Source organism: Oncorhynchus mykiss, chromosome 30, assembly GCF_057628025.1.
Source record: "Oncorhynchus mykiss isolate SJ-2025 chromosome 30, ASM5762802v1, whole genome shotgun sequence".
NCBI lineage: Eukaryota > Metazoa > Chordata > Actinopteri > Salmoniformes > Salmonidae > Oncorhynchus > Oncorhynchus mykiss.
The window spans coordinates 32,564,641-32,578,966 of NC_143051.1; the positions used below are offsets into that span (position 1 = coordinate 32,564,641).

Here is a 14,326-nt window from a genome sequence, read left to right on the forward strand (position 1 = left end):
ACATTTTATTTTCGACTGACATCCCCAAGAGGTCAAATATACAGTGAAAACAATAGTGGTCCTAAAACGGAACCTTGAGGAACACCGACATTTACAGTTGATTTGTCAGAGGACAAACTATTCACAGAGACAAACTGATATCTTTCCGACAGATAAGATCTAAACCAGGCCAGAACTTGAACGTGTAGATCAATTTGGGTTTCCAATCTCTTCAAAAGAATGTGGTGATCGATGGTATCAAAAGCAGCACTAAGGTCTAGGAGAAGGAGGACAGATCCAGAGCTTCGGTCTGACGCCATTCAAAGGTAATTTACCACCTTCGCAAGTGCAGTCTCAGTGCTATGATGGGGTCTAAAACCAGACTGAAGCATTTCGTATACATTGTTTGTCTTCAGGATGGCCGTGAGTTGCTGCGCAACAGCTTTTTCTAAAAATGTTGAGAGGAATGGGAGATTCGATATAGGCCGATAGTTTTTTTATATTTTCTGTGTCAAGGTTTGGCTTTTTCAAGAGAGGCTTTATTACTGCCACTTTTAGTGAGTTTGGTACACATCCGGTGGATAGAGAGCCGTTTATTATTTTCAACATAGGGCCAAGCACAGGAAGCAGCTCTTTTCAGTAGATTAGTTGGAATAGGGTCCAGTATACAGCTTGAAGGTTTAGAGGCCATTACTTTTTTCACCATTGTGTCAAGAGATATAGTACTAAAACACTTGAGTGTCTCCCTTGATCCTAGGTCCTGGCTGAGTTGTGCAGACTCGGGACAACTGAGCTTTTGAGGAATACGCAGATTTAAAGAGGAGTCCGTAATTTGCTTTCTAATGATCATTATCTTTTCCTCAAAGAAGTTCATGAATTTATTACAGCTGAAGTGAAAGCCATCCTCTCTTGGGGAATGCTGCTTTTTAGTTAGCTTTGCGACAGTATCAAACATTTATTTTGGATTGTTCTTATTTTCCTCAATTAAGTTGGAAAAATAGGATGATCGAGCAGCAGTGAGGGCTCTTCGATACTGCACGGTACTGTCTTTCCAAGCTAGTCGGAAGACTTCCAGTTTGGTGTGGCGCCATTTCCGTTCCAATTTTCTGGAAGCTTGCTTCAGAGCTCGGGTATTTTCTGTATACCAGGGAGCTAGTTTCTTATGACAAATGTTTTTAGGGGTGCAACTGCATCTAGGGTATTGCGCAAGGTTAAATTGAGTTCCTCAGTTAGGTGGTTAACTGATTTTTGTCCTCTGACGTCCTTGGGTAGGCTGAGGGAGTCTGGAAGGGCATCAAGGAATCTTTCGGTTGTCTGAGAATTTATAGCACGACTTTTGATGCTCCTTGGTTGGGGTCTGAGCAGATTATTTGTTGCGATTGCAAACGTAATAAATGGTTGTCCGATAGTCCAGGATTATGAGGAAAAACATTAAGATCCACAACATTTATTCCATGGGACAAAACTAGGTCCAGAGTATGACTGTGGCAGTGAGTCGGTCCGGAGACATGTTGGACAAAACCCACTGAGTCGATGATGGCTCCGAAAGCCTTTTGGAGTGGGTCTGTGGAATTTTCCATGTGAATATTAAAGTCACCAAAAATCAGAATATTATCTGCTATGACTACAAGGTCCGATAGGAATTCCGGGAACTCAGTGAGGAATACTGTATATGACCCAGGAGGCCTTTAAACAGTAGCTATAAAAAAGTGATTGAGTAGGCTGCATAGATTTCATGACTAGAAGCTCAAAAGACGAAAACATTTTTATTTTTTTGTAAATTGAAATTTGCTATTGTAAAGGTTAGCAACGCCTCCACATTTATGGGATGCGCGAGGGATATGGTCACTAGTGTAACCAGGAGGTGAGGCCTCATTTAACACAGTAGATTCATCAGGCTTAAGCCATGTTTCAGTCAGGCCAATCACATCAAGATTATGATCAGTGATTAGTTCATTGACTATAACTGCCTTGGAAGTGAGGGATCTAACATTAAGTAGCCCTAAATTGTGATGTGAGGTATCACAATCTCTTTCAATAATGTCAGGAATGGAGGAGGTCTTTATTCTAGTGAGATTGCAAATGCGAACACCGCCATGTTTAGTTTTGCCCAACCTAGGTCGAAGCACAGACACGGTCTCAATGGGGATAGCTGAGCTGACTACACTGACTGTGCTTGTGGCAGACTCCACTAAGCTGGCAGGGCTGGCTAACAGCCTGCTGCCTGGCCTGCACCCTATTTCATTGTCGAGCTAGGGGAGTTAGAGCCCTGTCTATGTTCGTAGATTAGATGAGAGCACCCCTCCAGCTAGGATAGGGTCCATCACTCCTCAACAGGCCAGGCTTGGTCCTGTTTGTGGGTGAGTCCCAGAAAGAGGGCCAATTATCTACAAATTCTATCTTTTGGGAGGGGCAGAAAATAGTTTTCAACCAGCGATTGAGTTGTGAGAGCTCATCACTCCCCCTAACTGGGAGGGGGCCAGAGACAATTACTCGATGGCGACACATCTTTCTAGCTGATTTACACGCTGAAGCTATGTTGCGCTTGGTGACCTCTGACTGTTTCATCCTAACATAATTTTTGCCGACGTGGATAACAATATCCCTATACTCTCTACACTCGGCAGTTTTAGCTTTAGCCAGCGCTATCTTCAGATTAGCCTTAATGTCAGTAGCCCTGCCCCCTGGTAAACAGTGTATGATCGCTGGATATTTCGTTTTAAGTCTAATGCTGCGGGTAATGGAGTCGCCAATGACTAGGGTTTTTAATTTGTCAGAGCTAATGGTGGGAGGCTTCGGCGTCTCAGACCCCGTAACGGGAGGAGTAAAGACCAGAGAAGGCTCAGCCTCTGACTCCGACTCGCTGCTTAATGGGGAGAACCGGTTGAAAGTTTCTGTCAGCTGAATGAGCGACGCCGGTTGAGCATTCCTAAAGCATTTCCCTCCAGAAGACATGAGAAAGTTGTCCGGCTGCGGGGACCGTGCGAGGGGATTTATACGAACGTTACTATCTGTACTTACTGGTGGCACAGACGCTGTTTCATCCTTTCCTACACTGAAATTACCCTTGCCTAACGATTGCTCCTGAAGCTGGGCTTGCAGCACAGCTATCCTAGCCATAATGCGACCGTTCTCCTGTATATTATGAATACAGCGATTGCAATTAGAAGGCATCATGTTAATGTTACTACTTAGCTTCGGCTGTTGGAGGTCCTGACGAACCATGTCCAGATAAAACGTCAGGAGTGAAAAAGTTGAATGATAAAAAGTTGAGTGAGGGAAAAACAAAAAATATAAATGGTAATTAAAAAGTAAAACCGTAAAGTTGTCAGGTAGCAAAGTAAGGTTAGCAACAAAACACACAGCAGCACGTAAACAAGTCTGCAAGTTGTGGAACGGAAATGACAGCGATCAGTCAAAAAATTATGAGTGAGATAGGGATACTAGGTATACTACTTCCTATTGAGAGAGGCATTGTGTCATTCATAGGATGGTGTTATGACAGGTTTTATAACAGTTTCATGGCAAAAAAAAATACCTGGCTGGCTCAGTCAGTCAGCTTGTTGTGAAAGGAACCCGTTTACTCTATATGGCTCTAGATCAGGGATGGCCAACATTGATGGGGTTGGAGGCCACAAAAAATTCTGAACTCATCTTGAGGGGCCGCAGTGGATCGCGGGGCTGCGTACCCACATCCATACCCACACATGCAGTCAGAGTCGGCCGTAGCCTTTTGGGGGCTCTAAGCTCAACTTTGTTGGGCTATTTGAGTGACTGTCAGTGACTGACATAATAAGAGAAAAACTGCTGATGCACAACCAATTTTCAAAATTGCATCTTGTGTATTCTACTATTGATCCGCGGACTTACAAAAGGGGAGCCGCGGGCCTCCAGTTGCCCATCCCCGCTCTAGCTGATGGATACATTGCATACCACTGCAAACTTACAGCATTTATTATGTACAAAATCAGCAATAAATAAACAACTCAACGCAATTTAATTTCCCCATGCTACAAAACCATGATGAATCAACAAAGCATGCCTCATCGCAGACGGATGCACTGTTCATATAGCCAAATTGAAAGTGAGCAAAAGAGGGCTGTAGCCTAGCCAGAGAGAGTCTGGGATTCCATTAATGTAAGTGCAGGATTTACTGAGTTATGAAGCATGGAGCAAAAGCTCCATCAATGTAACTTGACATTGAAACAGAGTCATTTGGAGGGGATAGGAATGTGACAGGTGACAGATGCTCTCAGGCGGGTAGGCAGGCACCAGTTTAAAGGCACCTAGTTAACCCCCGCCAGAGAGAAGATCCCATGTGATTACGTCCATATGGTCTGGAGGAATTGGCCTCTGTTGACCAGCATCATTCATCATTCATTGCACTTTCTGAGACACACACACACATTCTCACTCTTAAACACACGCACACAGTTCCTGTCACATCACCCAACACTTCCCGTCTGTTGTTAACTGTTTCTAGCGACATTGAATATTCGCAGGATGCATCTGGCTTACAGTAATTTCCCCCGGGTTCCCACGACAACGTCTGAACGTTGTCACATTGTCTGTTCATTGTTTGTTCTCTGCCGGATGATGCTGACAGATGTTACTTGTTAATCTTCGCTCGATCGACAGCGTGGCCCTTTCTCCATATGTTGCATCGCCTCACAATCACAAAGCCAATACCCAGAGGTGAGGTTTTACCTGTTCCACTCTACCCCAGTCGCTGTAGTCCCATCACTCACTGGGCGTGTGGCCGTATGGCCTCTCAGCTTAACATCTTCACAAATAGGCTTATGGTATGATGAGGTATGGTGGAAATATGCAGACAGAAGGCCATACATTCTGTAGAAACATTTTGGATTTTATTGGACAAAAGGCTTTGAACAAGGTGATTTTTCTGTCACAACAACCTTTATCAGGCAGAGGCTGAAGTAGATTTTAAGTTGATTCTTTTTAAAATGACCCATCGAAAGACATTAGCCTATACCTGCATTGTTTATAGAAATGCGTGAGGGAAAATCCACCTCGACCCCCTAGGGAATAATGAATGCATACACCATCCCATCACTATTAATAAGGCACTGCCCATATCTAAACCCTTACATATTTCAGCCACATATTCCAATATTCCATATACTAGTATAGAATTAAGAGACAACTAGCTTGGCTATTTTGAGGCTTGTATTTATTGCCTCTTGTCTGTGAGATGCCTGTGGGAGGGAAGCATGGAGATTCCTCATGACGGTATGGTCTGCATGATTGAATTATTCTCCTGTATGGTGGAGCTCCTCGAAGACAGCTCCTGTGAATAATGTCAACCCTATGAGATGATTAGGGTTTGATTTGCTACTGGGGTATGGGGGGAGGGTTGGTGTTGAGCTCCACTGGCTGATCACATCTATTATTGTCAGAGGGAGCTACAGTAGTTCGTTTGGAGTTGTTGCAGTAGTTGTAGTTGCATACATTCATGGTATATGTGACAGGATTTGATATTCTTCTTACTTTATTATTTATAGGAATAAATGTGTGTGTGCATATGTGTGTGCACGTGTCACTTTTGTCATAAGTAGCTTTCACTAATCCATCACTTTAACGCTGCAATTTGTTCATACTGTAGATGAATGAGCAGACCTTTGGGGATACCTGCCTAGTGGACACACACGTGTGGAATCTGCAACTGGCTTCTGCACACAACTATTTTGCCCTTTCATGTCTTTGAAGAGGAATGTTAGGCCCTTAGCTAGAGGTTATGGTGTCTTTTCTCCTCTGTGTGTGTAAATTACACACATTATAAATCTGGATGGGATGAGAGAAAGGTGCATGGACCAGCTTTGACATGGAGAAATGGGAACTCTTGGCTCCCTCTCCCCCTAGGCGTTACCGCAGTCGCCTTAACCCTGACCCCGCCTTGGCCTTGACTGTCGACACTGTGACCCGTCAGAGCCACAAGTGCCTGAGGTTCTCCACTAATAGCTATGTTCTAAAATAATCTCTCCCTCGCCCCTTTCTCCATTCTTACTATCCAACTCTCTACTTTTCAGTATCCTTCTCTCTCGCTCTCCCCCCTATCTATCCACCTGGCTATGTTTGTTGCCCTGCTATTAAAGGCACTCAGACATTGCTCTTTCACTCAGTCCAAAATTGTTCCCTCCAATTGAATGTTCAGAAAACAGAATTCAATTTTGGGAGGTTATTTTATGAGGTTGACACACAAAGCACTTTATACTGTAAAGTTATTTGACGTTTTACTTCCTTTACTAAGGTCTATTATGATGAGATATTGATTGGTTTTCTGGTATAATCTGGAAACTGAAACTCCAGGATTGTACAGACTTGTAGGTAGACCACTCAGACTTGTAGGTAGACCACTCAGTGGTAGGTAGACCACTCTTGGTTTCCTAACATGTTCCAGCCTGGTAAGCAGTCTTTTTATCTGGGGGATAATATTTTTATAGAGTTATATTCTCTCTTTTCCAATGAAAAAAGTATGTACAACTGTTTCATTTGTGTATGTTTTGCATGGATTTGATAACTGAAACACCTTTTTGATTGTAACAATGTTTAAATGATGATCTCTACATTGCCTTGATGTTCTGTACGTTCTCTCTCCCCAGAGATAATGAGCAAAACTTCCAGAAGATGTCTGTTCACCGAACTCTGAGACTGAATCTGTGTACCACTGCAGCTGTGTGCATGGAATGCTCAATGGGAAAAGTGGCATATACAGTGCCTTCAGAAAGTATTCATACCACTTGACTTATTCCACATTTTGATGTGTTACAGCCTGAATTCAAAATTGATTAAATATATTTTTCTCACCGATATACTAACAATACCCCATAATGACAAAGTGATTTTATTTTTGCACATTTATTGAAAATGAAATACAGAAAGGTCTCACTTACATAAGTATTCACACCCCTGAGTCAAAACTTTGTAGGATCACCTTTGGCAGCGTTTACAGCAGTGAGTCTTTAAAGCCTTGTTCAGGCCTTAATGCTCAAATTTGTTTTTCAAATCTGTTTTGGACTACTGGCTGTCCAAACAGCAAGTTACAAGTGACCAAATTGGATTTGTGTGTGTTCAGACAGCAGTCATTTGGGGGTGTACAGTGGTGTAGGTTGATTGGTGGTGGTGCTCATGCTTCCTGTCACTCAGAAGTTATGCAGCGGGGTTTCCTGAGTGGCGCAGCGGTCTAAGACACTGCATTACACTGCTAGAGGCATTACTACAGACCTGGGTTCATTCCCGGGCTGTGCCACAACCGGCCGTGGCCGGCAGTCCCATAGGACGGCACACAATTGGCCCAGCGTGGTCCGGGTTAGGATGGTGGGGCTTTACTTGGCTCATCGCGCTCTAGTGACTCCTTGTGGCGGGCTGACTCATGTCGCCAGTTGAACGGTGTTTCCTCCGACACATTGGTGCTGGCGGGTGTTAAGGAGCGCAGTTAGGTGGGTCATGTTTCAGAGGATGCATGACTCAACCTTCGCCGAGCCCGTTGGGGAGTTGCAGCGATGAGACAAGATGGAAAATTGGGGAGAAAAGGCCACTTTTAAAGACTCAAAAGAGGCTTTAAAAAGCGCGATTAGGATCCAACTTTCAGAACGAGTCCTAGCTAGTTAACTATTTAGCTTTCTAGCACATTCACTGATTTGTTTGTAAAAATTAACAAGCTAGGTAGCTACCACATGTTCTTGTCTAACTGTCAACAGAGTAACCTAGCTAGTAAGCAACAAGATATGCCAAATAACAGTCTAAAAACCACTTGAGGGAAAATAATCAGATGGCCAGGAATCAGATTTGTACCTGAGCTTCATGGGTGGTTTGAAATGTGGCCTGAAATATCAGATTCCATGTGCTTTCTGGCTATTCAGACTGCAGATTCTAATTAGTTATGCAAATAAATAGGATTTGAGTCACTTCAAACTGCCAATGTGAACACGGCATTAGAGCTTTCCACACCTGGATTGTGTAGCATTTGCCCATTATTATTTACCCAAATTGTCAAGCTCTGTCAAATTGGTTGTTAATCATTGCTAGACAACCACATTTAGGTCTTGCCATAGATTTTCAAGTAGATTTAAGTCAAAACAGTAACTCGGCCACTGGAACATTCATTGTCTTCTTGGTAAAAACTCTAGTGTATATTTGGCCATGTGTTTTAGGTTATTGATCTGCTGAAAGGTAAATAAATCTCCCAGTGTCTGGTGGAAAGTAGACTGAACCAGGTTTCCCTCTATGATTTTGCCAGTGCTTAGCTCCATTACATTTATTTTTTATCCTGAAAAACTCCCCAGTCCTTAATGATTACAAGCATACCCATAACATGACGCAGCCTTCACTATACTTGAAATATGCAGAGTGGTACTCAGTAATGTGTTGTATTGGATTTACCCCATAACACTTTATATTCAGGACAAAAAGTTAATTGCCTTGACACATTTTTTTCAGTATTACTTTAGTCCCTTGTTACAAACAGGATGCATGTTTTGGAATATTTTTATTCCGTGTAAGGCTTCTTTCTTTTCACTGTCAATTAGGTTAGTTTTGTAGAGTAACTATACTGTTGTTGATCCATCCTTTTTTCCCCTATCACTGCCATTAAACTAACTATTTTAAAGTCACCATTGGCCTCATGGTGCAATCAATGAGCTGTTTCCTTCATTTCCGGTAACTTAGTTAGGAATGACGCCTGTATCTTTGTAGTGACTGGGTGTTATGATACACCATCCAATGTGTAAATAATAACTTCACCATGCTCAAAGAGATATTCAATGTCTGCTTTTGTAAATGTTTTACCCATCTACCAATAAGTGCCTTTCTTTGCGAGGCATTGGAAACCTCCCTGGTCTTTGTGGTTAAAATCCACTGCTCGACTGAGGGACCTTACAGATAATTGTATGTGTGGGGTACAGAGATGAGGTAGTCATTAAAAAAATCATGTTAAACACTATTATTGCACACAGAGTGAGTCCGTGGAACTTGTTATGTGACTTGTTAAGCACGTTTTTACTCCTGACCTTGTTTAGGCTTGACATAACAAAGGGGTTGAATACTTATTGACTCAAGACATTCAAGCTTTTCGTTTCTAATCAAATTTGTAATAAAAAAAAGTGAAAAACATAAATACACTTTGAAATGATGGGGTGTTGTTTGTAGGCCAGTGACAAAATAAATCTAAATTGAATAAATTTTCAAATTCAGGCTGTAACAACAAAATGTGGAAAAAGTCAAGGGGTGTGAATACTTTCTTTCTGAAGGCACTATACCATTCAGAATCTGAAATCAATCATTGTAATCCACCACAAAGGGTTATGGAATGTTGGATCACTTTTACAGTATTTTGCTTTTAATCAATAAACTGCTGCCCTTTTCTTATTTGTGTCTTTGCTGGTCACACAATTTCACAATTTTCACACACACACATCAGTTGGTATAGGAGAAATATACTGTACAACAAAAATAATCATCTTGATTCCGGGTATATTATTTATTGCGTAAGACTGAAAGTCTGACAGTTTTCTGAACTGTGAAAGTCAAGAGTTTTTTCCTGAACTTAAGATACATAAGCATATTCAATGCAGGTTTGTGCATATCCTGCAGAAACCTTCTGAATCCACACAGAGAGTTCTGGGTCAATGCTTTTCCCTCACACTGAGTGTGTTGGATCAGGATAATAGCGCATTGCTGTCATGTCTGTTTGTGCTCTAATGACAGGCCTGTCTCTACTTAAATGGATTGGCACAGATTGTGAGAGGAGGCATAATGAGAAATATTATTATGTGAAAGGCTATGTAGCAAAGTGTTGAAATAAAATGTCACCTAATTAAGGCATATTTTCTTTCATTGACTGGGTGTATTCGTAAGCACCAGAATAATTTAGCATTAATTATACTCTAAATTGTCCTTCAGGGAATTTTGTGGGAAGATGGTTTGAACTGAATAAACAAATGCTTTGGACCTAAGCTGCACTTCAAATAATGAAAAATGAATTTAGAAAAATCATGATAACATTTTAATTGTTTGATTCAGTTTACCTGTATTTGATAAGTTCAGTGACCTTACTTTCCCCTTTATGCTACAGTAGTGGTGTGTTCTGCATTCTTGTGTTTTATCTAGGCTAATGTTTTAATGCTTTGTCATTAGTATGTTGGTATTAACAGATTTGGTCTGTATTTATTTCCTTTACAGAGCAGTTCATGTGTAAGACCCCGGCCATTGCAGATATTGTGATCCTGGTGGACGGATCATGGAGTATCGGACGGATAAACTTCCGTCTGGTCCGCATGTTCCTGGAGAATCTGGTTAGCGCCTTCCATGTGGAGTTTGACAAGACACGGATAGGTGAGGAAACAATCTGTCATCTATTCTACTGGTTTCTTTATCATCATCATCATCATCTGTGATGTTTTTTCCCTATCATTGTCATCATCATTATAATTATGAGAAAGCAGTATTGCTAAAGCGCTCATGATTAGATTGTGATAGCCAATTAGCCATATGGCCATGGCCTGTCTATTCCACCCACTGGAGTCACAGGTACTGTAGTTTCTGTGTTGTTGTGTTGCTGTGTTTCATCTGGGTAATAAATGATTATCGTCAGTACAATAATGGAGTGTGAATGTGTGTTGAGAGAAGCTCATAGTGTTACCCTGTTCACAGGTCTGGCTCAGTACAGTGGTGACCCCAGGATGGAGTGGCACCTGAACACTTTCACCACCAAAGAAGCAGTCATCGACGCTGTGAAGAACCTGCCCTACAAAGGAGGGAACACACTGACGGGTACTAGAAAATAATCCTTTCGTCCTCTGTACTCTGTAATACTACTGAACTCCACATAATACACATTACCCACCTGGCACAAATTACATTCATTATGTTATTCTACCACATTGTATTAGATGTCCCGATAACATGATTCATCTATTTTAGACAGGTAACCCAATAATCTAACAAAGATGCTAATACTGTATGTGACACTCCTCAAGAACCGCTGTGTATGCAGGAGTTAGACAGTATGCTGATATTCTTCTCTCTAGGTCTTGCATTGACGTACATCCTGGAGAACAGTTATAAACCTGAGTCCGGATCCAGGGCCGGCGTTCCCAAAATTGGAATCCTGATCACAGATGGGAAGTCTCAAGACGATGTCAAACCCCCGGCTCAGAGTCTGAGAGAGGCGGGAATAGAGCTGTTTGCCATTGGTATGAGACAAAGCCTCATCTTAGTTCTCTCTAAATGCTCATATATTTCTGTAGTTAAAGGGATAGCTTGAATGCAGATGCACTTTTCTTGACGGATGGAGGACATTCTTTCACCTTTATCATTTATATTTATGAAAACTGGTTTGAGTGTGAAGCCACGTGTTCTGACACCTGCTCAGTGTAATGATATGTAATCTAGAGATGTCTCATTCTACTCATTGTCGTGGAAATTTCCTCTATTTACCAAATCATGGGAGCAAACCACACACACAAGTCAGAGTTAGTTATAAAAGTCCATCTTTAATTATATGAGCTCTATCACAACCCTGTGACTCTCAGATAAATTCAGTGTCTCTCAGTGAATTCTCTGAGAGCCCCTTCCACATTGTAAATGAGGTCCTTTATAGTAAAGACACACACACAGGATAAGACAGCATAGACATAATTCATCGTTCAGCTTTGTCTCCTTTCCCAAACCCCAGAACCATAAACCAATCCTCCAAATCAACAGGCATATATCAAATTGTCATTTAGATACAACCCACTCAAAATACAACCTCCTGGACAAACTCACGGAGAGGAGAATGATTCCAGACACTGCAACCTTCCTTTCCCCACTATGGGAAAGGTAGAGAGTGAAAGATATGTTTACACATGATGACACTTTGACCTCTCCCCTCTCAGCGGCCCAGGCAACTTAGTTTTGACATAGAACAGATAACTGCAACCTCACCATAGAATTACACAAAAATACCATTCTGATGAGAATAATCTTCCCTAACATCATCCTGATCATCTTTCCCTCTCTTAATGTCGGTATCTCTCTCTCACTCGCTCTCTCTCTCTCCCCCTTTTCCTCCTTCACGCTCTCTACCTCTTTCTCTGCAAAGGTGTGAAGAACGCCGATGAGAAAGAGCTGAAGGCCATCGGCTCGCCTCCAGAGGAGACGCATGTCTACAACGTGGCCGACTTCAGCGTCATGAGCTCTATCGTGGAGCGTCTGACCAGGACCGTCTGTGACCGGGTCGAACAGCTCGACAAGGCCATCAAAGGTGAATCCGATTCAAGTAGAGTAGTAGATTCAGAAGAGAGAATTGAGAAGGTTAAATCCAGACCTGGGTTCAAGTACATGTGTATTTCAGTATCTGGTATTTAAAATCTGTTGTTGAGTATTTTGAGTATTTTCAAATGCACAACCCAAAACAAGTACTTCTATTTGAGTCATTAATTGAATGGTTATTTGTAAAAACCAAATAGTCTACCAAATTTTATTTGACAGTATTTTCAAATACTTATTTAAAATACTATTTTCAAATACCTGGGTTAAATGCATGGGAGTATATTTGAGTATTTTCAAATACTTTTCAAGTTTATTTCCAAATACATTAAAATATACTTGTCTTTTCAACAAAAATCTATCTGAATACCTACTTCGAATGTATGTGAAAGTAATTGAGATATTTGGAACAGTATTTGAACCCAGGTCTGGTTACATCACAGGTGAGCATTATAGACATTTAGTCATATAGTATCCCTTTTTACAAACAAACAGTGTTTGAAATGTGTCACTTCAGCCATTTTGGAAAAATCCACATGAAAGCAAACAAATCCATCCTCTCACCCTTTCTCTTTCTTCACCCACCCTACATCCTCTCAGGCGACAGAGGCCCAGAAGTCACCATGACCTCTCCCAGAGGCCTGGTGACCTCAGAGGTGACAGCCAGGAGTTTCCGGGTGTCGTGGACCCACGCCCCAGGGACGGTGGAGAAGTACCGGGTGGTGTACTACCCTACCAGCGGGGGCCAGCCCGAGGAGAAGGTAGTGCAGGGCACAGTGGACACAGTGGTGCTCAACTACCTCCTCTCCCTGACTGAGTACCAGGTGTCCGTGTTCGCCATCTACGCCAGCTCAGCTAGCGAGGCCCTCCGAGGCAGCGCTACCACATGTAAGTCTAGTTACAAAACTGAATCTCATCTGATTTAGTGAGGGCTAGAAGTTGATGAAGGACATTGAAATCCCCCTTGTATATCTGTGAATACTAAGTACACAAATGACCTTAAAGGGGTTAAAAGGGGTGGTGAGTAACCTACCGCTGTCAGACTGACATACAGATGGAGGTGGAAGAAAGACAATTTACGCCATCCAGTAATGCTGTAAATGCTCTCACTTTTGGAGCGCTTAAGTATCCCGTATTGCATTTAGGCCTATATTTATGTATTTCTATAGACCGGTAATTTAAGGGAGGGGATGTGGCCACTCTTGGCCAAACAGGTTAACGGGAATGGAGATTACTTTGCTGTGTGAATTGTGAGTTATGCCTGTTGATTTAATTGTTTACAATTTGACTTTTGTTTCTCCATTTACCATGTTACAAAACTGGTTAGCAAACCTACTCTCTTAGAAAAAAGGGTTCCAAAAGGGTTATTCAACTGTACCCATAGGAGAATCTTTTGAAAAACCCTTTTTGGTTTCAGATAGAACCATTTTGGGCCCCTATGTAGAACGTTCTGTGAAAGGGTTCTTTATCGAACCCAAAAGGGTTCTACCTGGAACCAGAAGGGTTATGCCTGGAACCAAAGGGATAATACCTATAACCAAAAGGGTTATACCTGGAACGAAAAGGGTTATGCATGAAACCAAAAGGGTTATACCTGGAACCAAAAGGGTTATACCTGGAACCAAAAAGGGTTTTCAAAGGGTTATCCTATGGGGATAGCTGAAGAACCATTTTAGGTTATTGATAGCATCTTATTTTCTAAGAGTGCATATAAACTCTGGCCAATCAAGGGAAGCTAGGACATACTAACAAGTCTGTAACCTTTGAGTCGAGGTAAGCGAACAGGGTGTTGTATGTCTTTGTCCCTAGTGGAGACAGCATAGCCTACTCACCAGGGTCCAGGTAGAGCTCAGTTGGGACTCTGTAGTCAGCCAGCCCAAGCAGGTTATTAGGTTCAAGTGGTGACAAAGATAATAGTATAAAAAATGTATAAAAAATAAAAAAAGACATGCCAAACAAAGGAAAAGTATTCAGACACAAATGGTAAAACCCTGCCTGGTCAGGAGGCCACTCCCAATCAGCGTCTCAGCTAGATAATCACTCCTACCTGTGAGCAATCACTCCCTACCGGCACTCCAAG

General features: G+C 42.0%; 1 protein-coding gene across 6 annotated transcripts in view; it reads left to right on the plus strand.

Moving 5' to 3' along the window:
* Positions 1 to 14,326, plus strand: part of LOC110489432 (collagen alpha-1(XIV) chain) — a 97,212-nt gene that overhangs the window by 15,995 nt on the left and 66,891 nt on the right. For all 6 annotated transcript variants that reach the window (XM_036970753.2, XM_036970755.2, XM_090228435.1 and 3 more), the window contains 5 exons: positions 10,177 to 10,329; positions 10,648 to 10,767; positions 11,025 to 11,189; positions 12,080 to 12,241; positions 12,847 to 13,134. In XM_036970753.2, coding sequence (XP_036826648.2) covers positions 10,177 to 10,329; positions 10,648 to 10,767; positions 11,025 to 11,189; positions 12,080 to 12,241; positions 12,847 to 13,134 — 888 coding nt within the window. The remainder of the gene's footprint in view (positions 1 to 10,176; positions 10,330 to 10,647; positions 10,768 to 11,024; positions 11,190 to 12,079; positions 12,242 to 12,846; positions 13,135 to 14,326) is intronic.